General features: G+C 51.0%; 1 protein-coding gene across 1 annotated transcript in view; it reads right to left on the bottom strand.

The window, feature by feature from the left end:
- The window catches only part of SLC6A5 (solute carrier family 6 member 5), a 62362-nt gene that overhangs the window by 6708 nt on the left and 32076 nt on the right, over positions 1 to 23578 (bottom strand). Inside the window, exons 10-15 of the mRNA XM_032414717.1 lie at positions 18085 to 18219; positions 15839 to 15942; positions 12879 to 13003; positions 7680 to 7792; positions 6804 to 6935; positions 5773 to 5872 (exon numbers count right to left, since the gene is read on the bottom strand). Of these exons, the coding sequence (XP_032270608.1) occupies positions 5773 to 5872; positions 6804 to 6935; positions 7680 to 7792; positions 12879 to 13003; positions 15839 to 15942; positions 18085 to 18219 (709 nt within the window). The remainder of the gene's footprint in view (positions 1 to 5772; positions 5873 to 6803; positions 6936 to 7679; positions 7793 to 12878; positions 13004 to 15838; positions 15943 to 18084; positions 18220 to 23578) is intronic.

Below are 23578 nucleotides of genomic sequence, written 5' to 3'. Positions count from 1 at the left end.
GGGAGGGTGCAGGAAAGGCTCTGGAGCCCCTCATTCAAGTGCCATTGGTGACAGATGGCCCCAGCCTGGTGTCAACATGACCCCTATTATGCAAGAAACCATCAGACAAATGATTCACTGCCAGAAGATTAGGGCAAACTGAACATTTAAATAAATACTCTCTGCACTGAGGTTCAAGAATGTCATCCGTGGTGACATCTAAAAAGCTCGGCTGCAGCCTGGCCCGGGCATCTCAGCACTGCCACAGCCCGGCATATTCATCGGTGTTTTCAGAGACAGCCTTGCCCGCTTAGCAACCACTCTGGCAACACCAATTACGTTTGCGGTCAATAAGCACAGCGTATTATGAAAGCCTCGGGATTCGGACTGAGAGTCACTGCACGTCGGTTTCGGTCCCCACCCTCCCAAGGATACTCTTCTGTGAGCCGATGTGTCTTCACTCTGTGTGAGGTGATAACAATGGGCAAAAACCGAGGTAAACTCCAAGTGGCCATTGCCCACTTTGCTGGGACTCAAAGCATTGCTGTCTTGGTCACTGATCAACTAAAGTATCAAGCAGAGGAGACAGTCACTCTCATGGCCATGCATAACCACCATCCCCACACACTCTCGGTTTACCAAGATCTTTAAGCCACTCCTTGGAAGAAGGAGCCACTGAGGAAGGTTTGGGAATGGGATCGCTTCTCGCATTGTTTCCTGAGCTCATCAGAAGCATGGCTTTCTCCCAACGGTGGGGTTACCATGCTGACGGGACAGGAAAGGTCCCTGGGTTCAAACTCCGTCACAGTCAGCAGTTCTGACCAGGGACCCAGCCGCCTTGGCTTAAATCTCCCTACTCCTTCACCCTCAGGTCATCTATGTGAGAAGTGGGTACGCTACAGGTCAAAGGGGGCAGAGACACTCCTCAAGGAAAGCACCCACTCCACTATTCCTCTTCCTACGAGAATAATCCCCTGCACATCCTGAGACCTTCTTGCTTGAGACGTTGGTCACTTGCTCCTCCTGTCCCTGAGCTCTCCCAGCCCCCTGGGGTTTCTGGGTCCTCTGCCCTTAGCCCCATGAGGAGCAGGGGGATTCCATGTCTGGGGGCTCCCCTCCCTGTCCTTACTTGCCATCTCTACCCTTTGCCATCCCCTCCCTGGGCGTCACCTGTACCAGCTGCCTTCCCTTGGCCGGCACGCCGCTGTCCCCACCTCAGCCCAGACTCTTCCTCCAGCCTGGCTCCCTCAATACCTGCTCTCGGCTGCATGGCAGTCAGGAAGAATAATGGGACATGAAAAAGCAATCTCTTGCCGGGGTAGAAAGCAGAGACTGGTATTCCTTCAGGGAACAAAGTTCATCTCAGTCCCTTTAAAAAAAAAGAACGGCCCCGATAATATTCTGTATCTTGATCTGGATGCTGGTTATCTGGGGGTAAAAATTCATTCAACGGTACACTCAGTTATGTGTTCCTTCCTGTATATACAATGTTAGACAGCAATATTAAAGTTTACCCTCAAAAGTCCGCTCTAGCCCCCGTCACCAAAATAATGGATCCTGAGACCTTCTGTGGCCCGTAGTTCCTGCCATTTTCTTCTGCTCCGTGCCAAGCCTAGACCCAGCCCGTCAGCTGCCGCCCATGACCGTGAGTCACCAGGCGGCTGACTACAGCCATGACGGGGGACAGCCAAGCCTGAGGTCAGCTGTAGAGCATCACCGGGAACAGTGTGGGATGTTCACCAAAAGCAGCTGCTCTAAAATCCACTCCAAAATCATCGTACTCTAAAATTTCTCAGGAGGCAGCTCAGCTTCCAGTTCTACCTTAAAGAAACCCCGATCAGGGTCAACCACAAATGTGGTGCAGTGGAAAGAACGCTGGGCAGGAAGTTAGGATCGAAAAGCTGAAGCCCTGCTCTGTCTCTCATTCCCTGTGTGACCTTAGGAAAGGTATTTTCTTTCTGAGCTTTTGCTGGTTTACCAGGGGGGGACTGGAGAGATCAATCTGTGACACAAACAGGGTCCAAGTTGCTTCTTTGTATTCACAGGCAAGAACTGCATGCCTTGAGCCGCTGATCTATCTTTGGATGTGTGATTTGTGCTTGTTCTTTAGTGTTATCAAAGGCCTTCAAACGAGTGGTCTCTGGACACTACTCTGAGCATAAGTGAGGAAAAAGACTCAAAGGAATAGAAGTCAAAGCTGAGGCCCCAAAAAATGCACACAAGACACTGAGGGCAGGCCTCAGTTGTTTAAACAACAAAGATTCTAGAAGTTTCTGTTACCATTTTCAATCCTGTTTTATTCCGCTCCAGTAGACCATCCCCAAGAGATGACAGCATGCAGCTTGACCGGGAAAATGATTTGATGGGGCTCAGGGTCAGACCCGAGGACGACGTACGGATGGCCTCTTATAGGAGCAGGGAGAAGGCGGTAAAGGTGCTCCGGCTTCCCCAGACGGGCCAAGGAGCCAGACCCAGAGCTGGAGGTAGGGGTGGACGATGGGTACTCAGTTCCAGCAAGAGGCAGGGTGTGCTGCCGAGAGGCGGTGCTGGGACTGAGGGGGGACGCTGGGGTCCCATGGCCAGTTCAGTGTCGGGAAAGTCATCTCCCTCTCAGGGCCTCGCGTGAGGGCTTCAGACAGCTGGCCTCTGCCTCCAACTGGCTCCAGGTTCCCTGACTGCTCTGCCCGTTCTGCCGACCTGTGGGCTGTCCCTGTACATACAGCCCGGGGGCACCAGCTGCGAGCCACCAGGCATCCTCCTGCCTCCCGCTCATTCCCGAGCCGGCCTCTCCAGCCCTTCTAGCCCCTACCGGCTCCAGCTCCTGTCCAGCCACAGCCCTCCCGCGGCCTGACTCACCCAAGTCCCCACCTGAGGCCCTTCCTGAGTCGCTGGCTACCTTCCTCTGAGGCCTTTGTTTATGTGGTTTCCTCTGCCTGTTCTGTTCTGTCCTTTCCACTGACCCAAATCCCTCTTACCTTCAAGGCCCAACTCTCGATAAAAGAATTGTTCATGGAGCCTGGGACGTGTGCATGGCGACTTGCCTGCTGCCCAACCTTGAGCCTGGAGGGTAAGATAGGCTCCAAAAGGGATCTGAGCAATTGCTCATCACCGAATTAGTAGAAAAACAGCAGGAAAAAAAAAATAGTAAGCTCATGGCTACTATTGTAGACGCAACAAACAGACCTGGGGCTCAGAAATTGGCCCACAACAAGCTCTTCACAACCAACCAATCCTGAACTGAGAAATCAAAAACCTGCTTCAACCAGCCAATCACGTTCACCCGTGCAGCTTCGCGGCTTCTTTCTCTATAAACCACACCCTTGCCCTTGGTCTGAATGTGGGCTTCAGGGGGGTGCTCTCCCTCCCGCATGGACACGGCCGCCCTCCGGGCGCGGGAACTGTGCACTCCTACCGAACCCTGCGCCCAGAAGGGTGTCGCCCCCGGAGGAGTGGTCTTTTGCTGCCATCTTGAAATTCTTAGTACATTTTCCACGAGGGGCTCCGCATTTTCACTTTGCACTAGGTCCCACAAATTAGGTCTCTGGTCCCGTGTGTACTTCACACATTATTCATTTATAGTTAACATGGAGGCCCCATCCCTCAGAGTCAAAACCCTGTGTGCTGGCTTAGATTTTCCTAACCTTGGTTAGCAATAAACTCAACACTCCCTAAGTCTCAGTCTTTATTTTCTTGTATATCCTTTTACCTCTGAGATGCTACCTTCTTGAGGTTTTCCAGCTGCTCTGGCCCACCTTTATCTCTGGGCAGCTAAACAGTGCTAACCAGGGATGCGCAGTGGAGTCCTGACACCCTCTCAATGTTAAGCATGCCGTGGCTTTGCTCTTCCTAGCAGCTGGCTGGCAAGGTGCCTGAAGGTACCTCCCCACTTCCCTAGGAGTGCACAGGGCATACCGTAAGCACCTAATAAATACCTGTTCATTTACTCACACACATTCACCTGTGTGTGTTATTAATGGACTGAAGTCTGTCATTCCTAATGCTTACTGAGCCCTAGCAAATGCTGCTGGGGGACCCTGCACCCTCAAGGAGAGGTAGACGGTAACATCTCATTCTTCACAAGCCAGTCAGTGTTCAATGGCCTAACACTAACCTTGCATTGGCGTAGGCCTCATCCTCTCAGGAAAGAATGCACCACCCTCTGGAGTATAAATTATATGCAAGTGCAGGCTTTTCCTTTCCTCTCCAGCAATTATATTAGTCTATTTCAAATATGTCTTCTAAGATTTCACTTCTAAAAATTCTACCCAGTTCCAAATCAGAGGTTCACACCCACCTCCTGCGCTCATCCTGAGCTCAGCACAGAGTCGGCCTCGTTCTGGAGGCAGGCCAGACACCAGCTCTCTGGGAGTCCAGGCAGCTTCCTGGACGGTCCCAGGAGAATTAGCTCAGCCCAGGGACTAAAGCACTCGGGATTTATTTTGTCCTTCAGAACCAAGAAATCTACTACCAGATTTATAAGGGGGCTGGGGGGGGGGTGCAATTTCACTTCTAAAAACAAAAAATTTGAAAGGTTTCTATTTTCATGACGCTTGTAACCCACACTGGGTAGCCCTGTTTTAAAGAACAGAATTGTGCAGGTGTGCAGGTCTGCCTTCTGGCGGCAACGAGCAGCGAGGACACAGAGAGCAAGCACAGGGGCCAGGGCTGCAAATGAAATGCCGTCTTGACTTTACCAACGGACCATCAGGTGACCCCATGAGGGGCTATGTTTCCAAAAGAAACTTTACATTAAAAGCAAGATGTTCCCACCAAGGAGACCTGGCAGTCCAGTGGGCTTTGCTGGGCCCCCCAGCTCAAAAGGGGGAGCTCCATAGAGCCCTCTGGCTGGGCCCCTCTTCTGCGCATTTGTCCTTTATGAGTACCCTATATTCCAAGGGATATCCTGCATTTCTTCTTAGCTTAGAGCGTGCTGCGATCTCTTTTTGGTTTTACAATGCAAATAGATTGTCTAACCTGGCATTTTTCAGCTTCCTGGGGTTTGCTATGGAGACCCTAACTATCTTAGGAAGGCCTTAGTCTGGGGATCGTTCTGAGACTTCCAGGCACAAAGAAGTCGTTAGCACCTTGAACTCAGTAGGGCATGCTTGTGTGACTGGCAGTGTGCACACGGGGTCCAGGAGATCACCCAGTGAGACCCCACCAAGCACAAGCACCTCCATACGAAAAGATGGCACCTGCTGACTTACCTTCCTACTGTTCTTGATAACTGCCCCACTGACTATGGGATGCAGTTTGCTATGGTGATAATAGGACAGACTAAACTGTAAGTTTATCCCGGGAGAAGCTGGGATGGTGCTCTTGCATCACAGACTTCCATGAGGTTAATAAAGTTTCCTAAGAATCTGTGAGCCTGGTGGTATCTTTTCTCATGACAGTATCTGGGGACTAGCCTCAAAGCTACTCCTCGCTCAAGCTACACAGGCGGGGACTGCCACTAGCAAGACCAGGAAATAATTTCACACCTGTGAAGCAGTCTTCCTCCTCCCTCATCTGGCCCCGTCCCCAGATCTTAACTGTTCACATACCAGACCATACCCAAAGGCCCAGTCCTAGGAGTTTCTGAAATAGTCTGGGACTCACCGTCAGCCACCTTTTGCTTCTCAGATAAATTCAGATCACGGTCCAGAGGCAAGCTTGGAAATAAAGGTACAGCTCTCTTATGTCTCCTAAATCGCTGCCTAATTACCCTTTCATTATCTTAGTAAATCTGGGAAACCTACTCGCCTTATGCCATTCAGCTCTCCCCGGCAGCCGGCGCGGCGGTCCCCTTACCGTACACATAGGAGATCCCCACGAGCTCAAAAATGGCAATGATGACGAGGGCATAGGATGCGGCATATGTGTCCACAAGCTGAAACATGTAAATTCCGCCCTGGTGGGAAAGAGGAATGACATCAGTGGGCCTGGATGTAGGCTCTTCCCGCTGGGAACAGCCAATCCTTCCATGCCGGGGAGAGTCAGGTACAAGCAAGGTGTCAAAGATCTCCCCGCCCCTCCACAAGGGTCCAGAATGTGGGCCAGAGGCCTTGCCATGTGAGCAAAGCACACCCTCAAGAGACTCAGCCAATCAACAGAACAAGCACAGAAAAGTGATCTAACATCTCACTCGTAAAAGGCAAAGGTCAACATCTGAAGATGTATAAGTGAAAACAGGCAGATGGCTTCATTTTTGCCTTAAGCAATAGATATCATTTCTACCCATAAGTCTGCATTTGACTGACCTTCATATGACCTTTAGGTGTCGTTGGGCATTCCTCACACATCCCCCTGCATCTTTAGCTCGCTGTTTACGTCTCTCTACAATAGATGAGGCTTAGAGACCCTCTTATTCCAATTCATCATTTCACAGATGAAGAAACTAAGGCCCAAAGGTGTTGACTTGCTCAGGGTCACAGAGAGAGCAAAAGCAATATATATGCTGAGTGAGCTAACACTCAATTTACCAAGACACTCAGGACTAGAAGGAATCCCATCACTCCCATGTATACGAGTAACCACCTGGGAACTTCTCTGGTCAGTAAATTTGGATTTTCATGTATTCTATTTTCCCAAAGTAGGACACACCTGCCTTGTTGGCTCAAGAAACCTACATCTCAATTATGAAGATGCTACAAGTACCAGTAGCAGCCAAGGTGACATGTTTCCATCTGCAGGCAGAATCCCTAATGACCCGGTGCTGTCTGCACAGACGTGGCACTGATTGGCTACTGTTACGAGTCTGAGAGCTGAGGGTAAAAGGACAGATCAGCCACCAGGCCCCCCACGTGCCCTGTCCCCAAGCCGATGGCCAGCAGGCTGCTTACCTGAGTGATCATCGGAAAGCCCATGATGAAGAAACAAATACAACAGCCCAGGGTGAAGACCGGCTTGTGCGTGCGCAGGTACTTGGGGAACTCATCTGAGATGGAGGTCACAATGGTCTCAATGGTGGCAAACTGGAATGGGGCCAGGAAAGGAGCAGCTCAGACAAACCACCCAACCCAAAAGCTTCCCAGAGTCCCTTGTGTTTCCCACCAGGGAAAGCAGTATGTGTATTAGGTTCAGTTCTTAGGACAGCATTCCCCTGATGGGTCTAAAGGGCTTTGTTGGAGTCCAGCCCCCAAGTCCAATCCCCCCAAGGGGGATCCAACATGATGTGAACTTGAGAAACTGCCTTTCCAGCTCCCAGAGATGGCACTCACACTCATCCATCACAATATTTGAAGCTTTACTTTGTATTCATGCGATGTAAATTCCTTTCCTCCAGCTTACCTCAAATTTGGTCTTCTGCTCGAGGAAAAACCCTCTTTGCACCCAACCACTAAACTCGGAGCGCCTGTCAGTAAGATTTGTGGCAGGCTCAGCCCCACGGCAATCTCCCTAAAATCGACTTCATATTATTCTCCCTCACCCAGCCCCACAGAATTTGCATGGGCAAAATGACACCAAAGCAGGAAGGGCACAGGCATGCAGAAAGGAGGGAGGGAGGGAGGATGGTTCCTTTGCACCATCCGTGAGTCACCCACAAACACAGAGCTATCCTGAGCCCTGGACAGGGACCTCACCATCCTATATCGCCCGGGGAAACATGCGGGGACCACCAAGCCCACCCCTGCCACAGGCTGGATGCAGGGCTCAGGAGAGGGGGTCATCAGGAAGAGCCTCAGGCAGGCGTCCAAGGGGGAAGGGAAAGGGCTCACCATAGTGTCAAGTCCAAGAGTGAGGAGCATCAGGAAAAAGATGATGGCCCAGAACGGAGAAAGGGGCAGCCTCGTTAAGGCTTCTGGGTAAACCACAAATGCAATGCCTGGCCCTGAAAAGAACAAGACAGATGATTGCGAACAGGCCCAGCTCCAGGCCCCCTCTTCCTGGAAGCCCACAGGGGCCTCTCCACAGACATATTATATGCTGCTTCCACTGGTTGTTATTTTCCCTCATCTCCTTCCATTTTCCCAATTAAACCTCAAGTTCCTTGAAGGGAAGGACCAGGGGCAACAGGTCCACACCTCGGGGAACTCAGAAAGGAGGCTAAAAATAGTGCCAAAGCAGACTGAGTCCTAAATCAGACTGTGTTCCACGCATATACCACAAAAAACCCCATCTCTGTGTTGATGAGTTGGGGGAGCATATAAGAATTACCCTGTAGAACAGTAATTCTCATCCAACAGTGAGTTTAGCCCCCACCCCCCCACCCCCGGGGACATTGGGCAATACACAGAGACATTTTTGACTCTCACTACTGGGGTGTGGGGGGGGGGGGGGGGGGGGGAAGATTACTGACATCTAGTGGGCAGAGGCCAGGGATGCAATGCACAGGACAGTCCTCATGACAAAGAATTACCCAACCCAAAGGTCAAGAGTGCTGAGGTTGAGAAACCCAGCTTTATAGGTTAGACCATGCCCGAAATGACATCATTTCCTCCCTATTCGCTCCTTCAGGAGAAGCCTTTTGCATATATCATGAATCCATCTGCCGCTTTTATTATCTTTCCCTACAAAGGCTTGGTAAAGATGGGGCTACATCAATCCATGGATAATCAGTTAGGAAGAGGGGGCTGCAAAACACAGCATAAAGGTGAAGAGAGTTTGGGCTCTAACGGTCAGACAGATCCAGGTCCAAATTCAGATTCCATGACTTACTGGTTATGCAACCCTAGACAAGTTATTTCATTTCTATAAGCCTCGATTTTGCCCATCTGTAAAATGGGAATAGCAATAGTCCCCCACAGGGTGGTTATGAGGAACAAATGAGAGAGCACAGGCAGAGCACGGAGACACGTCATGAGCACTCACAGAATATTCACTTTTATTGTGAGTGGACAATGAACTTGGACATCAGCGGTTCTGATTCAGGGTTTTCCACAAATACCGCATGTAGTCTCGGCAGGGGATGTCTCAGCTGCCTTTTCTCTGCCCTCACAAAGCCTGCCAGCCATTCCGACCTGCCTCACAGCCTCATTGGGAAGACTACTGTGACCCATGATGGCTAAGGACCCAGGAGTTACACATTTCCTTGTAAATAGAAAACTAAATGATAATGGGCAGTGACAAGCAAATGCTGGGCTAAGCCGCAACCAGGACACGCCTGGAAACCAGATATTGCAGCACCTGGAGTTTTTATAACTCAAGCATAACAGCACTTTTTTAAACTGGAATTTATCAGGTTGTTAGTTCTTAATGCTGCCGAGGGCCTTGGGGTATTTAAAATATAAAGCCTTGAATGCCTAAGATAGCCCCGCTTTATGCATTTATTGAACAGACGGTACAGCCAGCCTCTGAAGGCTCCCTATGTGAACCATTAAAGTCTGTATTAAACTACAGTGCAAAACAGGTCTCAAATGCAGAACACCGAGGGATCCAGCTCAATGCTCTGGTGACAGCTGGGCCCATAAAGCGGACAAGAAGGTCTTGAAATGGCCACTACTGGAGGACCTCGCTGATTGCTTTAACAGGATTTGGCCCTTTGGGCTTTACTGCTTTTTCAGGGGGCAGGAAATGATTTCAAAACATCCGGCCTATTTCAATTACATCTGCCTCCCTAAAGTACCCAGGGCAAGGCACTGTTTTCAGCAAACTCAGTTTATCTAAGACCGCTGGGGAGCGGATTTTTAAAAGACATTTTTATATTACTTCATACAGTTAGTTTAGTTTAGTTTAGTTTAGTTTTGTTTTTACTGGAAAAATGGATTGGCTGATTCCCAGCAGAGGTTTCCCCTATGTCCCATAGAGGCTGAGTCCCGTTCCTCTCCTCTCCCACTGGGAAGCAGTATAAGTATAGCCCAGTGGCTGGAAGGCAGGCTCCATTCCCCTGTGGACTGCAAAACCAGCTCTGCCTCTTCTAGCCATGGGACTTGTTCTCTCTGGATAAACATCAATACATTTAATTCTGTGAGAAGTAAATGTATTGATACAAATAAAGGGCTCCGAACAATGCCCGGACCTGGTGAGAACTCAGAAAAGAGAAATCATTCCTACTCTTCCCATGAGAGGGGATCAAAGAGGTTCTGCATGCCAGCAACTAGGACAGGAGGTTTCTGTCGTCCTTTCTCCTAGACAACCACTCAAGACACAACCAGGTCTCTTGTCAACGCAGGACATCACAATCCCAGCACACTGGGGGAGCCTCTCTGCTGTGGAGCCTATTACACATGGGAGAGTTCTCCGAGAATACACGGCTGGACCCCTATGCTTTTGGAAGGAAGAACTGGCATCCAGGTGATAGACAGACATTGGATGGATGGCCAGTCCCTGTTCGAGAGCGTTCATTTTGATCAGCAGTGTCTCTGAACTGCTAGGAACCTAGACCTGGGAACTCTAAATCCAATGTGCACATTTGTGTTCATCTCCTGTGGTCTAACCCAGGCTTTGTGAGGGTGGATGAGCATTTTTGCTGCCCGTAGAGCTTCTGGTTGGATTCAGATGGTGAGTCTCAGCTCCACAGGCAGTAAGCAAGGTGGCTGGCAAGTGACCCTAAAAGTTGACTTCCCAGGGGCATCTGGATGGCTCAGTCGATTAAGTGTCTGCCTTCAGCTCAGGTCATGATCCTAGAGTCTTGGGATTGAGTCCCGCATCGGGCTCCCTGCTCAGCAGAGAGCCTGCTTCTCCCTCTGCTTGCCGTTCCCCCTGCCCGTGCTCTCTCTCACTCTCTCTCTCTGGCAAATAAATAAATAAAATCTTAAAAAAAAAAAAGTTTGACTTCCCAGAAAGGTGCTTTCCTGGAGTAGATGACTGAGAAGAACAAGCCCCCTTTCCTGTGCTCATTGCAGAAGTACAGGACAGCCTGGTGTCATCACCAATCCTATCCTCGTCCCCCCAAAACCAGCTGAGATTTGTAGAAATGACGTTGACAAAAATGCCTCCCTCAGAAGGGGGGTGGCAAACAAGATAGAATAGTGTTAGGTCATTAAAGAGAACCTGTTTTGGACTAAAGACCAAAACACAGTGACGTTGGGTCAGCAAACATGTACCGACTGTCCGCGTGCCCGTGTTGCCCAGCCAGGAGGGAACGGGGCTGGCATGGACCGCAGGCCCGCCCCAAATCCCCGTCCCAGATTCTGCAGAGCCTCCATCGTCCCTGAGAAAACCAGACGTCCTGCAAATCACGTCTAAGAATGTGTGTAAACTCAGATGAACAGGGATAGCTGCCCCACGGGGCCTGACAGGAGGCCTCATGAGCCAGCGCCCATTCCCCTGAGGAGAACGAGGCCCCCCATCCCTGTGCTGGTGATGATGAGAAACTGCCACACGCTAACCTAACAAGGGGTCAGAACCTGTAGGAAGTGTTCTCCTCCCCATTTAAATTAGAGGAAGTGAATAAAATCCGGAAAGGGGACGTTTCAGAAAGGCACCCAGGCAATTGTCTTAGTCTTTCTTTGTATAGGAAAAACGAAATCCTATTTGGGTTTTAGAGACATGTGCCCCCAACTCCCCTTCCTGGGGCAGGAAGGAGCTCAGCAGAGTGAACTAAAGTGGCCCCACATCTCAGGACTCATAACCCCGCCAACACGGCCACTGGCTCACAGTGAGCTCGGCCGTAATGTCACAAAAATCACAAACACCTCAGATCTGCTGGAAAGTGGGGCAGGACCTCCCTGCCCCAGCAACTCTGCTGGGAGGAAATGAGGACAGCTGGGGTGGCACAGGCACCCCTGAAGACAAGGCCTTCTCTCCCCTCCGCTCCCCTCACCCCTGCTCCCCAGGGAGTTGAGCATTCTCAGCCAGGGAAGGGCATTCACTCCCAAACTCCAATTTAATGCAGTGCTGCAGAACTAAACATCCCTGGGGCTTTAACACTCTTTCCAGGGAGAGGTAATTACCCCCCTGCCATACGCCAGTTCTTAACTCTTTGAGACCCGCTGCGCACCAGCAGCAGCTTCAAATCCTGAAGCCATAATTAATTATCCCTGGGGAGCCAGCGGAAAGCCGGCAGCCCACCAAGAAGGTGACATTCCTAGGACTTCGCTCCCTCCTGGGCTGGCATCCGAGCCATTTTCTGAGAACTGCAGTGAGCTCCTCGAACGAAGGTAAAGGCCCAGAGAAGCTGCTCACAGGGACACACGGTGGACTGTCACATCCCCACACGTCCCTGGCCTGATTAGAGCATGATCATAATAACAGGCGACAGCCACAGTGAAATCCGTTCAGCCCAGAAACATAGTAAACACCCAAACCCTTCGTGGAGTAAGGCTGGGTGGAAATAAGAAAGAGTTAAACAAAAATATTAAACACCGCCTACAAAATGCTGTGCTAGAAATACAGACGAAGTGAGATAAAAAATGAAAGCTCTCTGTAAACTCGAAAGTACCATATAGATGTCAGCCATTAACACGGGGATCACCTGGATGGAAAGTAACCTTTACGGTACTTCCCTCCCACCGCCATCATCCAACCTTTCCACCCACTGCGGGGAAAAAAATTGCAGGTCTGCTTTGCTAACTAAGCAGAAGGCCCTGAGAGCACGTTTGACCTAACCAACAGAAAACACTTGTCAGGAAAAGGCTGCTCTGGAGTCAGTGTTCCTGGTCAGCATTAGAACTGGGTGGGTCCAGAGCTCTCTGCAAGGAATGCATCCTGCAGCGGGCTGTGCCCACACCAGCTCTAAAGGATCCTAAAGAATCTGTCCCTCACAGGTGCAATAGGTATAGAACTTACTTATTTGGGGTGGAGCTGACTTAAGAGAAGAAAGGGAAGACAAAGGAGAGGAGAGGGAAGCAGGAATGGGACTTCTAGAGCAATCCCTCTGGTTGAGCACTGGCCAGCTCTAACCCCACCTGAGCTTCCTATGCAAGCTTGTCGTAGTCTCCCCACAAAGGGACCCTGGGTTGTCCCACCATCCCTCCTATTCCAGAAGGCCAGCTTCCCAAGATAGCACAGGTCAGGAGCTCAGGAGGTGACCATACCTTGGTCTGCCACGTTCTCAATGTTGACCTTGCGTTCATTGGCCATGAAGCCAATAACCGAGAAGATGACGAAGCCGGCAAAGATGCTCGTGGCACTGTTGGTGCAGGTTACAATGAGCGTGTCCCTGGGCGGAGGAGACGAGAGTTTGCCATTAGGTGTGCTTTGCAAGTCGGAAGGGACAAGGGGAAAGACATGTAAATGTGTGCCTGTGTGTTCGTATGCACGTGTGTGTGTGTGTGTGTGTACATGTCCATTTCTAAACATGTTTTCACTGTCCTGACCGAAGGCCCCCTTGGGTCGATTTTCTAAGCACCAAAGGGCTCAAAAACATTTCTCGGGACCTCCCTGTTGCCGGGCCTCTGGGTCAGAGCTCTAGCCCCGTGTGCTCTAGAACCAGGGCCCCTCTCATTAAAGTGGCAGAGCAGGACTGCCCATCTGAGCAGAAATGGAGGGGATGGAGCCTTTCAAGGACTCCAGGACAGGAACCATATATGAGAGAAGAGAACGCGTTGGGACCATGAAAGGCCACCAAGGTTTGAGGACAGCCCGGATTTGGAGCCCCCAAAAGCCCCGGGGGTGAGGCAGGGGAGACCAGCCCTCTGCCTTCACCCTGGCCCCTCTACTGGTAATATGGCGGTGGTTTCCCAGTCGGCCTGTCCGGCCACCCTAGACTAGGAAGAGAGGTCAAGCCAGATGGAGCCTCAGAGACCATTCAAATCCTGATCCTCCCACCTGTTGGTATGACCTTGAGCAAGTCAGTTCTTTCCACTGTGATTTTAAGTGGTGGCACTGACCCCACCTTTCTCCCAGGTTGTTGTGAGCACAGCCTGGCACAGAGCGAGTGCTCAGTAAACCACCCACCTTATCTGGCCCCTTAGTTTACGGATGAGGAAACTGAGGCACAGGAGGAGGAAATGGGCTCATTCATGGTGGGTCAGGATTTGAATCCAGACTCCCTGCCACACCACAGAGTCTCCTTTCTACCAAAGTGCAGAGCAATGCGACCCCATTGGACTGCATTCAGACTGGTTCCTGGGTCATAAATTAATGAGCAGCTGTGACCAAAGAAGTTCACACACCTTATCTGGCATTCCAGATGTTAGAGGCTGGATTGTGTGCCCCCCAAATCCTGTGTTGACATTCTAACCCCCAGTTCCTCAGAATATGACTGTGTTTGGAGATGGCGTCTTTACACAGGGAAGTAAGTTAAAAGGACGTCCTCAGGGTGGGACCTCATCCGACACGACTGGTGTTCTTGCAAGAAGAGATGAGGACACAGATACACACCCAGAGGGAAACCATGTGAAGACGCAGGGAGGAGATGGCCACACAAGCCAAAAAGAGAAGACTGGGAAGAAATCAACCCTGCCAACACCTCGATCTCGGACTTCAGTCTCCAGAACTGTGAGAAACTGAGTGTCCATTGTTCAGGTCCCACGCTCCGTGGTATTTGTTACAACAGCCCTCGCAGGCTCAGACACACGCTCTCTCCAACCTGGCCTCAGCCGAGCTCGGCCGGATTCCTTCCAGCCTCGTGCGTGCACTCCCGCTCTGGTCCCCGGATCTGCTCCCACCCCCCCATCCCCAGCACTTGCGCACTCACGCCCCCTGCTGGATGTCCCCGCCACGTGTCATACACTCCCACCTCCCTTGCACGTGCTGGGATGTGGCCCCGCAGAGACCTCACCTCTCTGGAGCCATCCCAGCCGGCTCAGGTCACAGCCTAACTATCTTCTGTTCCTCTTGGTGCACAAAATAGCTCATACATTATTAGAAAATGATAATAATAATAATAATAATGATGATGATGATGATGGCAGCTGCCATTTATTGAGTACCTATGACGTGTGAAATTCTGCTGTGCGAACTTTGCATACATCAGCTCTTACCTCTCCACAAACTATTATCATCGGCAATTTAAAGATGAGAGGAAAGAGGCTCAGAGAAGTGAAGTATCTTGCCCATGTCTCGAGTTTTAGTAAATGGTAAAGTCATAATTCAAATCCAGGTCCATCTGACTCTGGCCTGCCTGCCTGCCTGCCTGCCTTCCTTCCTTCCTTCCTTCCTTCCTTCCTTCCTTCCTTCCTTCCTTCTCTCCCTCCCTCCCTCCCTTCCTATTTTAAATCCACTCACCAGGAGAATGGACCTTATTTTCTTATTGCCTGCCTAGATGTATTTAACTTTCAGATGTCTCCTCCTCCAGAAGCTGTCAGGTTCTCCCAGGTGGAGGTCTTTGAGGTTGCAGAGCCCCTGGTCTAATATCACACCATCCAAATGTTCTCACTGTCACCATGTATTAGGATCTCCTGGGGATCCCGTCTGGATATGTAGATTCCCAGGCCCACCCCACCTCCAGACATTCTGATTAGCAGATCTGGAAGGGGGCTCAAATTTCGCATTGTTTTCCCAGCTTTGCTGAAGTATAACAACGAATGCGAACTGTAATATATTTAAAGCGTATAGCCTGATGACTCGATACTCATACACATTTTGAGAGGGACCCCACCACATCTACTAACATTTCCATTAGTTAACATATCCATCAACAGAGTTTTCTTTCCCCTGTACCTTGCTGCCTTTCTTATAGGGGTCTCTGGAAAAATATTTGTCAAGTGACAGTGACCATACTTCACCTGGGACTACCATCCGATCATATCCACAGCTCACAAACGACTATCCCAGGACACAGCCAGCAGCATAGCAACCCCTGGAGAGGCTCAGCTCCAGCCCATAAAGAGCCCCTGAGCCCATGTGTCAGAGACAGCACTGCAAGCTGGGGTCCAGGCCACCAGAAGCCAGCAGCTAGGCCCTAGCGGGTGGCTTTCCCTCTGCCAGACCCAGCCCCCTGGCTCTACTTCAGGGTAAGTGTGAGGATGTGGCCTTAGGTGTCCATGGATCTGTCCCCAGCTCTTATTCCCACTCACCAGCTGCCTCTGGGATATCAAGTGCCTCCACATACCTGTAGCAGTTGTTGTGGAATTTGTTGTAGGAAGAGAGGGTGATCAGACCTCCCCATGCAGCAGACAAAGAGAAGAAAATCTGAGTGGCAGCATCCTTCCAGACCTGGGAGGCCAAAGGGGAGAAGATCCAAGGTCACTGAAGGAGGCTGGCCCAGGGGAGGGGGGTCTCCCTGCCCAGCACCACATCACCTCCCCAGGGGAAAGGTAGTCAGGAGAAAGATGTGACATTAGCACCAACATACATCATTTGTGCTGGAAGCCAAAAAGGCAGGAAATTACCTGGGAGATGCTAACTCCGTTCTAAGCAAAGGACAGGAACTCAAACTACACACACATTTCCTGCTTCTATGTCCTGCTGAGCAGAAGGGAGGAGCCCTTCCTTTCGCTGCACACACTCTCAAAAGACCACCGCAACAGCAAAATACAGTCATGGATGCAAGATAAAGATCTGCTTACACTGACATTCTTACAGATGTCAGCTGCTATTAAAAATCTGAAGTCCTACAGCTCCCCCCTTAGCAATACATCCCCTTATAGCCACGTCCTTCTTGAACTTGGCCAACAATGTCTCCTGGTTCTCTCGGTGATTTCTCTGCATTGCCCTCGTAAAACTCCAGAAGGCCGCTCAGGAGTTACGCTAGAGATTTATATGATTTGTAAAATAGACCTCCCATCATTTTTATAAATTAGTCCAGTTTTAAAATTGTGCTTATAATATGCAAAGAGAAAGTTCAAGTGTGTGCTGTGTGCTGGCAAGTCTGCACCTACGCCAACACCCATTCTCCCATACTCCTTAGTAACAAAGCCATGGTTTTCTTTAAAGGCAGCCATTCACCCAGCACATAGCATCAAGGGGAAGTGCAGCTAAGAGAGGATAATCACATGATTTAGTTTCTGACCAATGATGTGAAAAAACAAGTGTAATGTGGGATTTCTGGGGTTTCTCCTTTTTTAAAGAGAGGGAGGATACCTCTATTTCCACCTCTTTCCTCACCCCTTTGTGCTACCCGGAATGCTGCTGTGATGGCAGGAGTTCTGGCAACCATATGGAAGCGAGTGACTGAGGACAGGAAGCTGGGAGGCTGGGACACTGTGGAGCCTTCACTATGTGGAGTGCTTCACTATGTACGCTGGGGGCCGCTTCAGCGCATACGAGGGAAATAAACTTTTATCTTGTTCCCGCTGTCATCATCTGGGGGTTTTCTGTTAGGTGCAGTCAAACCCAATCCAAGCTATGTGTTCTCAGTGTACTCTGTAAAAGTGAGTTTTTCTTTCTTTCTTTCCTTTTTTTAAAAGATTTTACTTATTGGGTGCCTGGGTGGCTCAGTTGGTTAAGCAACTGCCTTCGGCTCAGGTCATGATCCTGGAGTCCCAGGATCGAGTCCCACATCAGGCTCCCTGCTCAGCAGGGAGTCTGCTTCTCCCTCTGACCCTCCCCCCTCTCATGTGCTCTCTCTCTCTCTCTCTCAAATAAATAAATAAAATCTTTAAAAAAAAAAAAATAAAAAAGAAAAGATTTTACTTATTTATTTGACAGAGAGAGACAGCGAGAGAGGGGGAGTGGGAGAGTGGGAAAGGGAGAAGCAGGCTTCCCGCTGAGCAGGGAGCCCGATGCGGGGCTCGATCCCAGGACCCTGGGATCATGACCTGAGCCAAAGGCAGTCACTTAACCAACTGAGCTCCCCAGGCTCCCCAAAAGTGATTTTCTTTAAGGTGAAAAAATTCACTTCTTAAAGAACCCCCTCATCGGAGGTTTGGGGACTGGGAATTTTAAAGTAAGGTATGCCTGCACCGATAGGCGAAGAGGAGGTACAAGCGTGCGCTGGCTCCGCGTTAGTGAGCCACACGGCTGCAAATGCGTCGGGCCCTTTCAATGATAATTGCCGTGGTTTGTGCTCTTATTTTCCACCAGCAAAACTCCATTCCCAACACCCTGTAATTAGTACCAGATGAGTGGTGTGAGGGGCCCAATGCTATGAATACGGAGATGGCCTTCTTCATTTCAGCCTGCACGGCAGCCCTGGGGGCAGGACCACGACGGAGGATGACTACTCCAGGAGTCAGAACACCCCCAGCTGCCCACTTCTCATGAAAGATCTCCCGAGGGCACAATGGCCCAAGATTATCAGGACCTTGGATAAGGGAACAACAGCGAGCTAAGCTGCGGGAAGGAGTCTGACCCCTCTTGTTGAGCTGTCCCAGAGCAGGACTCATCCCTGGGTTGTAAATGAAAGCATAAGCCCACCGTGGCATCCGTGAGTTTCTCCCACTTCGGTGTGATGAAGTACCAGATCCCAGCGCCGGCTCCGGGCAGGGTAACTCCGCGGATGAGGAGGATCACCAGCACGACATACGGGAACGTGGCCGTGAAGTACACCACCTGGAAGAACCATCCGAAAGAGTGACTGGGAGGAGCAGACCCACGTGACGTGCCCATGCTGCAGGGACACTGACAGAGGCAGAGTGATCTGCCACCTGGACACGAGCACCTGACCGTGAGGTCATCAGGGTGGTTTCCCCCAACTCTGCCAGGGCTGGGGACACAGGGCAGGCCCTGGGACCCAAGGGCAGGGAGAACCAGAAATAAAGTCTGTGGGGCGATATCCAAGGCTGTGGGGGAGTTGGCTGCAGTGCGGAAGGTGGGGGTGACCTTACCCCACCCACCCCAGCTGCTGAGGAGACAGCTCCCCAAGGAACTACCCAGGGAAGAAGGCTACATGCCTCCCTCCTCCCCAACTCCGACCCCACCCTCTGCTTGAGGACCCCAAATCCACCATTAGAGATGAACCTTTTAGCTTAAGCTTTCCATCCTTGTGTATACAGACACCCTAAGGGAGGCAGCCTGGTGAGGTGCAAAGAGCAAGATCTTAGAAACATTTAAGTTTAGGGCTGCCTGGGTGGCTCCGTGGTTAAGCGTCTAACTCGTGATTTTTGGCTCAGGCCATGATCTCAGGGTCCGCATCAGGCTCTATGCTCGGCAGGGAGTCTGCTTGAGATTCTCTCTTCCTCTCCCTCTGCCCCTCCCCCCACTCATGCACGCTCTCTCTCTCTCTAAAATAAATAAAATCTTGAAAATAATAATAATAAAAGAAACATTTAAGTTCAAATGAAATCACACATCTGGCACTGAGTAGCTGCGAGTACTTCGACAAGCTAACAAGCTCTTCAAATCTGCTTCTGCCTCTGGAAACTGGGCACAATGACACCTTAAAAAAATAATTGTGTGGGTTAATGAGCTACTAACATAGCCTGATTTATAATAGATGGTCATTCAATGCAGGTAAGCTCAACAAGCATTTATTGACGGCCTGCTCTGAGCTGGATGCTGTGCCAGGTGTTAGATGGATAAAGATGAAGGGATTCAGGACCTAGAGGTCCCAGAGATGATGTCTGCTTAATGGGCCACACCAGTGCACCCAGGACACTATGAAGTCCAGAGGGGCATTGTACTACTCAACCTGGGAGTTTATGAAAAGATTCACAGAGATGACACCTGAGCCGGATCTAGAGGCCAAGGACAACTTAAGGGAGGTGGGGGGAGGTGGAAGGTGGAGGAGGAAAGTGGGCAAGGCAGGCATATGAGGGCAAAGGTCTGATGACACACTATTAGGATGACATAGGGTGGGGGCTAAGAGTGATGGGGGGCCCTAGGGGCATGGGCCTTTTCTGTGGGAAATAGGGAGCTACTGAAGCACGTTGGGTACACCATGGGAGGCCTTGAATACTGGTCAAAGTATACTCCTGGATTCTGGATCCTGGATGCTCCTGGATTCCCCCCTGGGAGAGACCAGAGTCGAGACACATTTGGGGAGTAACATCAGCAGAACTTGGGGACTGTGGCTGGATGGGACTTATCTGTCAATCAAACATCTGGGTAAAGGAAGAGCTTGGGATCAGGATCCCATCCTACAAGCCTGAGTTCAAATCCCAGGCCCATGACTTATGAGCTGGGCCACCTGGGAAATGACTTCACTTCTCTGAGTCTCAGTGTCCACACCGGCAAAGTGGCGATAATGACAGTATATTCCTCGTGGAACTCTTGGAGGAGTGCCTGGGACAGTTCACACAGAATGGGACAGGTCTGGGGGCCTGGCAACAGAAGTACCACGTTAGGCTTGCCCGGGATTCGCCACGCCTAAATTTGGTAACACTGACAACCCTCTGCTCACCAGCCAGTTGAATCCCCAAAGTGCATCAAAAGACCTTGCAAAGGTGAGGCTCAGCTCTCCCCAAACCCTCTCTGATCCTTGAGGTGGGTGTATACAGCCAGCTGGGCAAGCACTGTGGGCTCAGAGCCACCCGTTCCCACATTCCCCCCCGCAGTCTTCCCTCCTGGGGCACCTGAACACCTGTCCCCTGGGAGGGAGACACGGGTGCCACCCCACACTGGCTCTACAGACCCCAGGGCCTGGCAGGGAGCTCCAGGATGGCTGTGACTGGCAGGCACTGGGTTTTCAGGGGACGAGGACTGATTCTGGGACTTGCAGAGGTGGGTTGAGGGAAGGTCAGGATTGAGACTAAGATAGAACGCTAGGGGTCATTTCATTAAGCATTTGGGTATATCAGTAAACACCACAAAGACGCTTGCCCTCGAATAGCTGCCATTCCAGCTAGGGAGACAGCCAGCCGGTAGTGGTCCCAATCCTATTATCTGTGGCATGTTAGAGGGTAATGAGTGCACTGGGAAACAGAGAAAGTAGAGCGGGGTAAAGGGGGGTGGGGGCGTGCTGGGGAGGGTGGTTGGGAAGATGGTCATGTTGAAATGAGCAGACAGGGAAGAAGGCCTCTTTGAGAAGTTGGCCAAGACTTGAAGGAAGTAAGAGGGCCCCAACTGGATATGTGGGAGAACAGTCTAGACAGAGGGAACTGCTGGAGTAAAGGCCCTAAGGAGGGAGTGTTCCTGACTTGTAGTAACAGCAAGGAGGAGGCCAGCGTGGCTGGAGGGAGCACAGGAAGGAGAGGAAGTCAGAGAGGTGGGGGTGGGGAGTGGGGACAGATCATGCGGAGCCTTGTGGGGCCTTTTCTGTGGGACATGGGGCACCACTGAAGTGATTTGGGTGGAGGGGTAACAGGATCTGACATTTCAACTGGCATGGGTTGCTTCGCTGGGGGTATACGCAGGGGCGCAAAAGGGGGTGCAGGGACAACAGGAGGCTGGGCTGTACTCCCGGCAAGGGACAGTGACACCTCCAACGGGGACATGCTTCTGCTGGAAGAGCTACAGAATTTCCTGATGATTCCATGTGGAATGAGGGGCAAGGGGGCATCAGGGATCGGCCCAACGTGTCTGGCCTCAGCAGCTGAAAGCGTAGAGTTCCCACTGTACCAGGCTGCAGGTTAAGGAAACAGGAGCGGCTGTTTCTTCCTCTAAACCCCACCTACCATCAAGGTCAAGTCTTTCCTTCTGGCTACAGAGCAGGGACAGGCGGGTCTCCTTTCTCTACATTGCTACCGCCTCTGGTCAGGGGGCCCCTGTGGCCCCCTGCCGCCCCTCCTAGAGAATGTGATTACTTGGGGCTGTGGGGGAGGGCAGCCCCCTCCTCCCCATCCCCCCAAACCTGCCTCTCCTTCCCCTGAAGCGAAACCCTTCCGCACACAGACCTTGGGAAACCCAAAGGCATTTGACATCTCAGGAGAAGATCACCACCCCAGGACAGCCCTGGGCTGGCCTCCTGGCTGTGATAGGAGGGAGAGAACATCCTGACCAGTCTGACCTCCCCACCCCACCAAGACAGTAGGGCAGGTGACAACGGAGGAATATCCTTTTCACCTCCTGACCATGAGGGCTGGTGGGAAGTGAGGATGGGAGGAGGTAAGCGAGAAGAGGTGACCCGGGCAGCAGGGGCCGGCAGAAGAAAACCACCAGAATGGCACCAGTCTACCCGGCTGAGACACCTGTTCTCCTCTGCCTACCGGAACCTGCTAGCACACAACCATTTCTGGAGCTCCCTCTATGGGTCAGCTGTGAGTTGTCCCATTTTGCAGAAGAGGAAACTGAGACTCCAATTACGTATGTCACAAGGGGTTAAACATCTTACTCAAGGTCTCCCAGCTGGAGCCAAGATCCAAACCTAAGGCTTTCTAATTCCAAAGCCTCTGTTCTTTCCAGCAGGGCCACTCTGCAGGCCATGTGATCAGAAATGGGTGGGGTAGAGCTGGGACTAGGGTGAGGCAAGTGAAGCACTAAGGGTACGATATTGAAGGAGGCACTCACTCTCAGGGGCTGACCCCACACTTGCAGGAGCCTGAGAGTGAATGTCTCCTTAAATTTTGCCACCCTAGGCACTTGCCTGCCCCACCCAGGTCCAGGCCCTGGTGTGTGGGACGATGCACTCACTTTGTAGATGGTGATCCTGATGAACTAAAAGGGCCCACGGTTTGGTTTATAAACTCTGGGGATTTATAGTCAAATGTGAGTCAGGTGTACATAGAGGCTTCATGCACAGCTTGTGTTGGGGGGCTGGGGGGCTTTAGAATGCGCTTGTTTCAGGATGTATTATCAGAGGAATTAAGCTCGAACAGTAATGAGTTCTATTTGGCAGGAGTGACAGTGACTAGTTGATCTGAGCCTGCTGGCCTGACACCTGGCAGCATCCTCCTCACAGTGGGAGCTCCGAACAGTTGGGAAGGTAAGGTCCCACCAGCCTGTGCTAGCTGGTTAGGTTAACTCTGTGTTGTTGCCATAACGCCCAGGCAGCGCGGGCCCTGAGCTCAGATGGGTGCATCTGACATTCGGGTGGCCTGCTGGTCGCCCCTGCCCCTGGAATTCTAGCTGCTCAAAGGGAAACTGAGGTCTCATAAGAAGCAACAGGCCATTCTCATCTCATAGGGTCCCACACGAGAGGAACTGAGCTCATCTTGCTGCAGGAGAAGGTGGACGTCTCTGTTGCCTCGAAATGACAGTCTGACCGTCTTCATGGGCTCTCAGTCACAAAAGGGGCCTGTCGGGATGAGGAGCTTCAGCCGTGCATTCACCTTGGCTTCCAAACAATGCTCCATGACCACTGTCTGCACACCCCAGGGCAAGATAACAAATTGTGATTCATGATTTCTGGTGGCATTCCTCATTAAAAAAAAAAAATTGATCATTGATCCTTAGTTGGCAACAATTCTCAATGAAGCAGCATGATTAGTTAGCAGAACTAACAGAAAAGCTTACCTGCCCAGGGCTCCTCAAAAGTTCCCATACCAGAAAGCCTGTAAAATCTAGCACCAAGGATTAAATCCTAAATCAATGGAAAGAAGTAGCTGTAACACTGTCCTAAAAAATCACGGACTAATAAAGCTAAAAGGGTCTTAGAGAACATTCATTCTACCTTGAGTCTGTAGATGTGGGAAATGAGGCCCCAATGCCTTCTGTGACTTGCCCACCTGGCAATGACAGCTGGTGGTGTAGAGAGGGGGTAGGAACGCCAGGGTGCTGGCTCCCAGTGGGGGGACTTTTCTCTCCCTCTCCCCCCGCATGCAAACAATGACTCCACAGTTCTGCATTTCCGTCTCTTCCTAATGGCCCCTCCTGGGGAAAAGATGTCAGGTAGAGGAAAGAATCCAGGCTTTAAAGGGAAACAGACCTAGGTTCAAATCCCACTGCTGCCACTTAAAAGCTGTGTGGCCTCAGGCAATTTACTCTGCCTGGATGCACCTCACTTTCTCTATCTACAAAATGGGAACAAATGTCCTTACTTAGCGGGCTGTTGTGCAGGTGGGTGAACTGACGCATGCATCGCAGTTAGCTCAGC

The sequence above is a fragment of the Phoca vitulina genome, unplaced genomic scaffold (assembly GCF_004348235.1).
Source record: "Phoca vitulina isolate PV1807 unplaced genomic scaffold, GSC_HSeal_1.0 scaffold16, whole genome shotgun sequence".
Lineage (NCBI taxonomy): Eukaryota > Metazoa > Chordata > Mammalia > Carnivora > Phocidae > Phoca > Phoca vitulina.
The sequence above is the reverse complement of the archived record's forward strand: the minus strand, read 5'-3'. Positions and strand labels throughout refer to the sequence as shown.